The sequence below is a fragment of the Narcine bancroftii genome, chromosome 2 (genome assembly GCF_036971445.1).
Source record: "Narcine bancroftii isolate sNarBan1 chromosome 2, sNarBan1.hap1, whole genome shotgun sequence".
Classification (NCBI taxonomy): domain Eukaryota; kingdom Metazoa; phylum Chordata; class Chondrichthyes; order Torpediniformes; family Narcinidae; genus Narcine; species Narcine bancroftii.
The window spans coordinates 46909929-46920205 of NC_091470.1; the positions used below are offsets into that span (position 1 = coordinate 46909929).

Consider the following 10277-nt stretch of genomic DNA (forward strand, 5'->3'; position numbering starts at 1 on the left):
GGAAGTTGTTTTGTTGGTTCAGAAGACAGAAAAATGCTATTGATAGTGTTAAAGTGTTCACATTTAAACATAAAGATATCAAATTTATTGCTGGTGAAAGGAGGGATGTCATGATAATGAATATACATGAGATGTATTAACCTGACCGGAAGTCAGATGCACTGGAGGTGGAAGGTGCAGGATGAGGAAATAAGGGAAGCAGAAAAATAAAGACATGGAGATGTTCAACTGGTAAAGCATGTGGTGATAGTGTTATGAATTTCACATTTCGGGCCACAAATGTGACAGGTGTCTGCAGACTTTCATGTTTTACCTCATTGCTATTGGTCACGTCTCCAGAATGGAGGACCATCGCCTTCCCAAGATCGTGTTATATGGCAAGCTCTCCACTGGCCACCGTGACAGAGGTGCACCAAAGAAAAGGTACAAGGACTGCCTAAAGAAATCTCTTGGTGCCTGCCACATTGACCACCGCCAGTGGGCTGATAACGCCTCAAACCGTGCATCTTGGCGCCTCACAGTTTGGCGGGCAGCAACCTCCTTTGAAGAAGACCGCAGAGCCCACCTCACTGACAAAAGGCAAAGGAGGAAAAACCCAACACCCAACCCCAACCAACCAATTTTCCCCTGCAACCGCTGCAACCGTGTTTGCCTGTCCCGCATCGGACTTGTCAGCCACAAACGAGCCTGCAGCTGACGTGGACTTTTTACCCCCTCCATAAATCTTCGTCCGCGAAGCCAAGCCTAAGAAAATTATTGGGGAGAGTATACTTTATTTAGATTACTGATATTGTACTCGAGATGGCAGAGTTCGACAGCATCGAGTCCACGCTGCTGAAGATCCAGCTGCGCTGGATGGGTCACGTCTCCAGAATGGAGGACCATCGCCTTCCCAAGATCGTGTTATATGGCGAGCTCTCCACTGGCCACCGTGACAGAGGTGCACCAAAGAAAAGGTACAAGGACTGCCTAAAGAAATCTCTTGGTGCCTGCCCCATTGACCACCGCCAGTGGGCTGATATCGCCTCAAACCGTGCATCTTGGCGCCTCACAGTTTGGCGGGCAGCAACCTCCTTTGAAGAAGACCGCAGAGCCCACCTCACTGACAAAAGACAAAGGAGGAAAAACCCAACACCCAACCCCAACCCACCAATTTTCCCCTGCAACCGCTGCAACCGTGTCTGCCTGTCCCGCATCGGACTTGTCAGCCACAAACGAGCCTGCAGCTGACGTGGACTTTTACCCCCTCCATAAATCTTCGTCCGCGAAGCCAAGCCAAAGAAAGAATTAGCAGCAATCAGCATGGAGACATTTGCCCCGGAGACGGTCCCAAGAGGGTGGCGCGACGGAACCAACCCCGCCCCGCTCGTGCGCACGCGCCGCCGTCACGTCGTCTTCCCATTGGCTGCGTCACCAGGTTAAAGGTCGGAGTGCCCGCGCGGAAAGAGCGGGTTGTGCCTTGTTAACATGACGAAGCGAGTCAGTCCCTTCGGCGACACCGCGCCGCTGCAGTGGAAGGTCCATGTGACCCAGAGGGAGCTGAGTGAAGGCGTGCTCGGGCCCAAGTACCAGCGGGAGGTGTACGGTGAGTGGCGGGCAGGAGGGTGGGCCCGCTCCCGGGACTTCACTCCGACTGCAATCCCCTGCCCCCTGTTGACGGGTGGGGGTGGGGCTCCACTCTGAAGTCGCCTCGCCTTGTGTGGCGTTCCCTGTCCGAGGCAGACCTCCGGGCACGGGGTGAGTTGCACTCCCCTGACCGAGCGTTTGCAGCCCTTCTGTGCGCTGACTGACACCGAGAGGACTTGCCACGTTCTCCCTCGGCGTTGAACTGAAGCTAAAAAGACCTTGTCTGTCGCGGGCAGCGGCGGTCGGGGTTGTCGACTTGTTTCCACCCGATTGTTTTTTTTAGGTCATGCAACATATGAAGTAATGGAGAAAAATTCGAGGCCTCGGGTCTATTGGAGAGTAACGTGTTGGAGTTTTTAAACTTTTTAAAAAAAAAAAGTTTTGACCCTCTCATTTGTTTTGAACAACTGAAACACTGGAGGATCAACTGCTTAAAATTTCACATGGGTTCTTTCCGCTGCATGCGAATTCTGTCATGTCCCACACCTTTTTTCCCCTGGGCGCCTCTCTCTCTCTCTCTCTCTCTCTTCCTTCCCCCCACCCCCCCTTTTTCCAGGACGATTGGCTATGCCTCAAAATGGATAATGATTATTGGGAATGGAGTTTCTTAATTGCCCAAATGCTCAACTATATTAACTATTGTAGGAATCTGTAAACGTCTTTTGAGCTTTGAATCAAGTATAGAATTAAGAACCCATAATGCAAGAATAGTGTAATTTGCTATTCCATTCTGAATTTGGAGACGTTGTCAAATGATTGTTGAAGAGAGCTTCAAGTTTTTTGCCTTTCTGTCCAGGTGGATGGAAATATTGAAAATTGTTAGAGGTCCCATGGTCCTTTAACATATTCAACAAGAAGGGGATTCTTGCAGCTTATTTACACCAGATTAGGTTGGTAAATAGATTTGTGCTTGTTTCTATAGAGAATTAATATATATTAAGGTGTATAAGTCAACCGGCATAAAAGTTGATTTCTTCCCCCCCCAGCCTCATTTTAATGTTTTTATGGTATATCTGGCATATGTTGTCCTCAATTTTCTGACTGCCTGAGGTGCCCTATTCACCACTGTATGTTGACCCCCAATAGATTACTGTCATGGAGGATTAATCAACACAATGCAGTACGCGCTGAAAATGTGAAGCGAGTTGCGTTAATATAAAAAAAAATTGATGAGAAGTGAGTTAGAGATTGTAGGAAGAAAGAAGAGGCTTTGAGAAACCTACCAAAAAGGCAATGTTCTTTAAGAAAATAATCACTTGTTGGCCAGAGCTGGAAAATCACATTGCAGAATGGGTACATGAACAGAAGCAAGATTGCTCCATTGTCTCTTGAAATAAAATAAGAACACTTGCACTGCAGTGGACCAAGTTACACCCAGATCTTGAACAGTAAAAACCCGGTATTGTGCCAAAAAAACAAAAATTACACAAACTAATAAAAGATCTTGATCATTAAGTTTTCATCCGTTTGTTAAACGGAATCAGCAGAAACACAAGTTTGCAATGGCAAATATTGGATACATGATGAAACCCCCATGAATTTTGACATGACAGGCAGTAGAACAGTGGAATGGAAAGGTGTTAAAACTATGGGAACCAAAAGTACAGGCCACGAAACGACCAGGTTTACTGCAGTATTATTGTTCATGCCTGACGGGACAAAGTTGAGAACCATGGTAATCTTCAAAAGCAAAGTTAAACTGAAAATGAAATTCCCTGGAGGTATTTTTGTAAATTTTCATGAAAAAGGATGGATGGCTAAAAATGGTGTAAAACTATGGATAAACAATGTGTGGGCCAGGCAGTTTATGCAAAGAACAGAGTTTGCTGGTCTGGGATGTGTTTTGTAGCCACTTAACTAAGTAGATTAGTACTACATAATACTTGGTGGTTATCCGGGTGGTTTAATTTCTATATTGCAACCTCTCGATGTCTTCTTGAACAAGCCATTCATCAGCCATGTGCCTGAGGAATGGAATACACGGATGTTGAGTGCAGAAAAGTAATTTTCAAAAGGTGGGGCACTGTGTTTTACGTCACTTGATGTGCTTTGTAACTTTGTGCTCAAGGCATGGGACAAAGTTAAAGTAGAGATGATAAAATCGTTTAAAAAGTGCAGTATCTTTTGTGCAGTTGATGGCACGGAAGCTGATTTATTGTGGGACACTGATGACGAAGCTGAAACCGCCTCATCAGATACAGACTTAAACAGTGAGAGTATGGATGTGCTTGCTGCCATCTTTTGCTTCAGTTGATGATAGCGATTTTGAAGGGTTCTAAATGCCTTGTTTTCAGACAAGGATGATGATTTTGAATGGTGCTAATTGTGGTTTTCAATGAGAGTCTGTTGCAGTCAGGTTTTTTGGTTTTTCAAGGGTCGACTTGTCATCAAATCGGTTTTTCAAGCATTGACTTGTACGCCAGATCAGCGCAGATTGGATTTTGAGCTGAATTTAAGGTCTCAAAAGTATATCTGGTGTACAAGTTGAGCCCCATTTTTTGGGTTATTTGACTTGTATGCCGAAATATGTGGTAAGTTTATTTCTAGATTACATCCTGAGCTATGTGCAAATTAGTGGAGGATCACTAAGATCTGGTTCCTACCACCATGTTAATTTGGTAGCCAGTCAGTCTGGATTGAATGTGATCTAACCTTCTGGACCAGCTTGTCTGAGGTGTCTATGAAGTTCATTCAGGCAACATCAATTGTCAATCTTGTGTCCCTCTTCAAATAGAAAAATCTCCAAATTAGTGGGAGATTAGTTCCCATGCACAGAGCTAAGATGATTATCCCTGATCAAACCTTTCCTTTTAAAAAAAAATATCCCCCCAAATCCTTTCTAGCAACTTAGTGATTGGATAATATCTCAAGCAAATTTCTTGCCATCTGATGTCCAAGACAGTGTAAAATGCATGCAATTGCACATTCTATAAATACAAATGTACCTCTATAAATTAAATCTTTCAATTTGAGATTCCATTACCTTTGGACAAATATTAATCCAATGGTGAATATAGTTGGTATGACTTAAGATTATTATTGAGAAAAAACATTTATGGAGCCCCTTCTGGTTCTTGTGTATTTCACTCTCCAGTACCTCCACCCCATCCAATATAATGATTTACCTATAACATAGCCATGTATGCTCAAGATTTTTTTAAGTGACAGCCCAAATATTTTCTTGACCAAGCACATGTCTGTTTTTCCCTCTAACATGTGAAGAGACCATAATGGCATCAAATACTTTTGAGTTATGTCTGTTCTAGAATGCTAAGAGATCTGTAGGTGGTCATTCCTTGATTTGCACTTGCCAAGATTAAATTCAATTTTGTCCTGGAGCAGTTGGTAAAATGGGAAAAGCAATAGCTTAATATCCTCACTATCCAGTTATCATGTCCTCGATGACCTTGCTAATCATACTATCCATGTGATGTCCAACAGTAAGATCCTGGGCCTAATTTCAATGATGTATCACTGGTCACTGGCTCAGTCTCGTAATCAACCCCAATTCTTGTTGAAGTTGCGATTCATATAGGCTTGTATAATCTTTTTGACTGTTTTGTATCACTTTTTTATTTCCAGAAAAAACTAAAAGTTTACTGTTCAATGGAGCCCAGGCTTTTATGAGAGACATGTGGACTGGCAATTTAAATGAAAATTGCACACTAGATCCAATTCTTCATGAGGATAACTGCATGAAGGGACCTGCAAATGTTTTTAATGGTGGTGAAGCACATGGCTTGCTCCAAGGGCAGACTTTTCTTGGACCGAATGGACAACTTTTGAGGGGTTTATCATATTTGCACAAATGTGAGTTCAATTTAAATTTTAATTGTTTGTGTTGAGTTTTTAATTTAGAAATATTTTAGAATTTAGAAATAGAAAATAATTTTATTTGAATTGGTTGAGTTCAACAAAAATATTTAAAATGATTGTTTAATTGTTATTTTCAAGTGATTTATTGGTATTTAAGCCAGTATTTTTATGGAATGCTGAAAGCAGAGTTGGGTTGCTTTTCCAAAGTCCATTCTTGAGTCTTGAGCACAAATCTAGACTGTGTGTGGTATTGCTTAGTTGTCTTTGCTTTTAGTTGATTCATTTCTTACTTTTTGGCGGAGAAGAGTCCCTGGAGGCTTCAAAAACTAGGCATGCTTCAGAGAAATTGCTTTCTTGCAATAGGTGTTTGGTGAAATTATTTGAAATGGAAACTTGAATACTGAACTCAGCTACCTTTGATAGTAAGTATGTTATTTTGTAGTGAATTGCTAAATTAGTTAAAGATATGCATAGGAGGAGTTCAAATCTTAACATGGCTTTTTTTGAACTAAAGTTGGGATAACCAAGGGTTTTGTTGAATTGATTTTTTTTCTCTTCCAAGTTAGGGTTAAAACATCATGAAGATGTGACTTGATGTATTTCTATTGCTCTGTTAGGTGATTGGGAGGAATGACTGAGCATCAACCTTGTTTCTTTACATTAGTGATTATGTCAGACATTTCAAATCTGACAAAATCAAAAGTTTCTGCCAAATAATGACTTGGTTTTTGAATTTGGAAATGATTAGTTTGACCTAAAAGTGCAAATTTGTGTCCACATAGCATCAATCAAGCCAACAATTATAAACTGTTTCATCTGTACGAAGTCGTCCAATTTCAAGGAATCATGCTCACGATGTGACCACTTGCTATGCGAAGATTGCACCAAAATGTGTGACCACTGCACAAAGAATTTCTGTTCGATATGCTCAGTTGTTGAGTAAGTAATCTTAGTTCTTTGTATTTTAAAACTTTTAAAATCTGAAGTTCTAACTTGAAACCAGCAGCCTTCAATTAATGTTAAATTTTGGGCGATGTGATTGTATTTATTGCTTCTATAGCCTGATTAACTTGTTTGGAAAGTGAAATTGAGCTCAGTGCATGTTGTCAATGGACTTTACCAGAGGAAGTGGGGTGGGGGAAGAGAGCAAATCTATCACTAAATATTTTATTGCATCCACCTTGGTCTTGGTGGTAAGTAGCTTTTCACTGTAGAGATCTGCTCCTCATCTCCCCACCCCAAACAATGAAGTTCTTTGGTAGCAGAAATCTTGCTTTTGTCAAAACTGGTCTAATTATCTCCCGTTCTAAATTAAAACTTTTTTTTAAACTGGTTCCTTTGCTCCATCTTCTGCAGTCTGGGAATCCCCATGCATGAGTGGGGAATCCATGTCTTTGCCTGGCTAGCCATAATGATGGACGTTGAGTAAATACCCCATGACTACCTTTGCTGCACTCCAAATCAAGTCCAGTATCAAAACAAGCCAACAAATTTAACTTTGTCTGGATTTTGCATTCAAGATTTGAGTAAAATAATCTCATTGATCCTTCCCATTGGCTTCCTTGTGATTAATTACTGTTCTACAGATGCTTGATTTTGGGATTTTTTTGCCCTTCTGGGTGACTTACTAGTAATTTGCAACTTCTAGCCTTTCTGCAGAAGAGATTTACATAGTGAGTTTTTGTGGTTAGATGCAATCACTTATAAAATGGCTGCCATATGTTAAGGCTTCATGCTGAACAATCTGTATTGATGTATACATACTAATTTAATTTTCCTCCACTGCAGTTTAAATGATGCTGAGGATAAAGTGTTCTGCTATGACTGTGTCTCATGAAACCAATCCTACAGAAGATTTGTGGACTAGTCAAATTTGTAATGAAAGGATTTGCACTTGTGTACAAATGGAAGCAATTGTTGATGTAATATTCTATTTTAATTGTGTATTTGTATAATAAATTTTTTAACTGTTTTGCCAAACCAAACTACATATTCCTTTGTTCTCTGGCACAGATGAAGATGTAATTTTCATCAGCTTGTACTTCAAAGTGTGGTAGCTATCTAATACAGCAAGTTGCACTAGTTGTAAAATGCATTTCCCGTCAATGACCTCATGACCAAACTAATTCTACAAGTAGATGTGTGCAATAAAGCTTCATTAATTTCATAAATATGGGGGTGAGCCACAAACTTTCTACTGTTGGATATTGTTCTGATTAAGACTCAAGATACTTGATTCACTCCATGGTGTTAATGAGTTTGCTGGGAAAATTTCAAAAGGGTGTATGAGCCAAGGATGTGATTTTCCTCCCCCCCACCCCCCCCCACCAACCAACCCCCCCCCCCCCAAGAAAGACAACTGAGATTTCTCCATAATTCAATAGTCTTATCAGAGTCTGCTTTAAGAGTTGAAAATTACTCATTGAATAATGGAAGGACCATAATGCATCTGAGTACAGGATTGATGTTGAAATTCTTGAATCTGAGATGACTGTTTCTGGAGATTAATTTCTTTATGCAGAAAGCAAGGTCCTCTGAATGGGTGATTATAGTTCCAAAGAGCAAACCTACCTCATCCTCTCCCTTGCTATGCAAACACAGGACCTGCCATATCTTGTTCCCTAGAGCTTCAGTGTATTGCTCAATTTGTTCTGGCCTTTTATTATAGGTACTTGTAGTACTTTTGGAATTTGAAATTAAAATCAAGTTCATTGTTCAAACTCTTCTGCTTTAATGTCCCCACAAACCCTCAGTTTAAATGTGTTTGCGGATGTCATGGGTAACATGATGACTAATTGTAGTTGCAGAATCTGCAAATGAAATTGACTTTAAAGGAAGGCTGATGGTTTCTGTACCATCGGTAAATGGGATTTGGATAGGTAATGAACAAAGTACACCTGAATAGGTTTCCTTGCTTAAGAACCAAGGTGTTGGGGCTATTGTTCCTAATGTGACAGCATTGTTTTACTGTGTCAATATGGTTTGGGGTTTTTCTTGACTAGAAAAATGTATATAATGTATATAAAAGACTGTTACAGCACTCAGCCCATTGACACTGCTATGTTCTGTCATGAGCTGATCCATTCTATCATCATCCCAGTCCACTGCTTTCTCCCCATAACCTTTGATACTATGACTACTCAAGATACCTAGAAAGTCTCTGCCTTAAATACAGCCAATGACTTGGCCTCCACAGCAGCCTGTGGTAAATTCCTGAGGTTCACCACTCTCAAGTTAAAGAAATTTCTTCACATTTCTTTTAAATGGGTGCCCTTCAATCCTGACGTGCCCTCTTCCTAGATACCCCTTCCATTGGAAACCACTTTGTCACATCTACTCTGACCAGGCTTCTGAGATCCCCTCCCCATTCTTCTGAACACTTGAGGAGTACACTCAAATGTTCCTTGTTTGCAAATCCTGAAAATCTTCACATCCCTCTCCAATGCCTGCACATCCTTTCTTAAATAAGGAGCCCAAGACTACCCTGTACTCCAAAAGAGGCCTCACCAGTGCCGTATAAAGCCTCAACATCACATCCCTGCTTTTATAATTTCTCTACATATGAATGCCAACATTGCATTTACCTTCTTCACCGACTCAACCTGGAGGGTTGTCCTTTTGCGTTTTCTCCCCATTCAAATAGTCTGGCCTATTATCCCTTCTACAAAATTACATGATTATATACTTTCCAACCTTGTATTTTTTGGACCATGATAGCTGCACTAAACATGCCACATTAAACCCTTATGCCTGCATATTCAAGTCTACCTAGAAGCCTCTTTTAAAGCTGCCTACTTCAACCACTAACCCTGACTGCCTGTTCTGGGCACCAACTACTGCAAAAAAAAAAAAAAAAATGGTCTCTGTACATCTTCTAAATAATCTCATCCTCACTTTAAACACATTCTTTAGTAGATCACTTTTTTCCCCTGGGGGGAATATTATAAAGTTCATCATCTGATTATACAAGTACAAACAGTATTCTGTACAAAACATGCATACACAACCAGACAATACATATTCACTATATACACATACACACACTGTTTAATAAATAGTAGTCTTGGAGAATTAGTATGAGTAGTTCATTCAGTTGTTCAACAGTCTCGTTGCCCATATCAAACCTGATGAGGGAAGGGGAGAGGTTTAGATTTGAAAGCAGTTTCTTGCCACTAGAGTGTAGTAGTAAGCTGCAAACCAGCAGCATGGACAAAGCTAGGACACTAAAATGTGACTGCACATTAGTTCTTGCTATTGCTAAGTATTTTGCAGCCATTAACAGTAATTTTTGAGATCTGGGTATTTGGTCATGTGAAACTGACGTGCCTGGAAAAGCTAAAGGGCTATATTTATAATTCTGGTTAGGATTAAGGCCAGTAATTAATTTGTGTTTCAAGTGGTGTAGTTGATTTGCACCAGTGCCATTTCATTGTCATTTATACCTCCTCTGTGACAGAGGTGCACCAAAGAAGAGGTACAAGGACTGCCTAAAGAAATCTCTTGGTGCCTGCCACATTGACCACTGCCAGTGGGCTGATCTCGCCTCAAACCGTGCATCTTGGCGCCTCACAGTTCGGCGGGCAGCCACCTCCTTTGAAGAAGACTGCAGAACCCACCTCACTGACAAAAGACAAAGGAGGAAAAACCCAACCCCAACCAACCAATTTTCCGCTGCAACCGTGTCTGCCTGTCCCGCATCGGACTTGTCAGCCACAAACAAGCCTGCAGCCGACGTGGACGTTTACCCCTCCATAAATCTTCGTCTGTGAAGCCAAGCCAAAGAAGAAAGAAATACCTCCTCCAATATTAGGATGGGGACTAAGTGGAGTTGCAAC

At 41.2% G+C, this 10277-nt stretch overlaps 1 protein-coding gene across 1 annotated transcript; it reads left to right on the plus strand.

Annotated features, from left to right (window-relative positions):
* The first annotated feature begins 1417 nt into the window (after positions 1–1417).
* Positions 1418–8162, plus strand: siva1 (SIVA1, apoptosis-inducing factor). Its single transcript, XM_069916556.1, has 4 exons — positions 1418–1585; positions 5209–5436; positions 6225–6381; positions 7231–8162. Exons 1-4 carry the CDS (start codon positions 1468–1470, stop codon positions 7277–7279), a joined length of 552 nt encoding a protein of 183 aa, XP_069772657.1. The 5' UTR covers positions 1418–1467; the 3' UTR covers positions 7280–8162.
* Positions 8163–10277: the final 2115 nt, after the last annotated feature.

Coding starts and splice junctions, on each gene's coding strand:
- siva1 (XM_069916556.1), top strand. CDS start 1,468: ATGACGAAGCGAGTCAGTCCCTTCGGCGACACCGCGCCGCTGCAGTGG. Junction 1,586..5,208: donor GTACCAGCGGGAGGTGTACG/GTGAGTGGCGGG, acceptor TTTTATTTCCAG/AAAAAACTAAAAGTTTACTG. Junction 5,437..6,224: donor TTTATCATATTTGCACAAAT/GTGAGTTCAATT, acceptor GTGTCCACATAG/CATCAATCAAGCCAACAATT.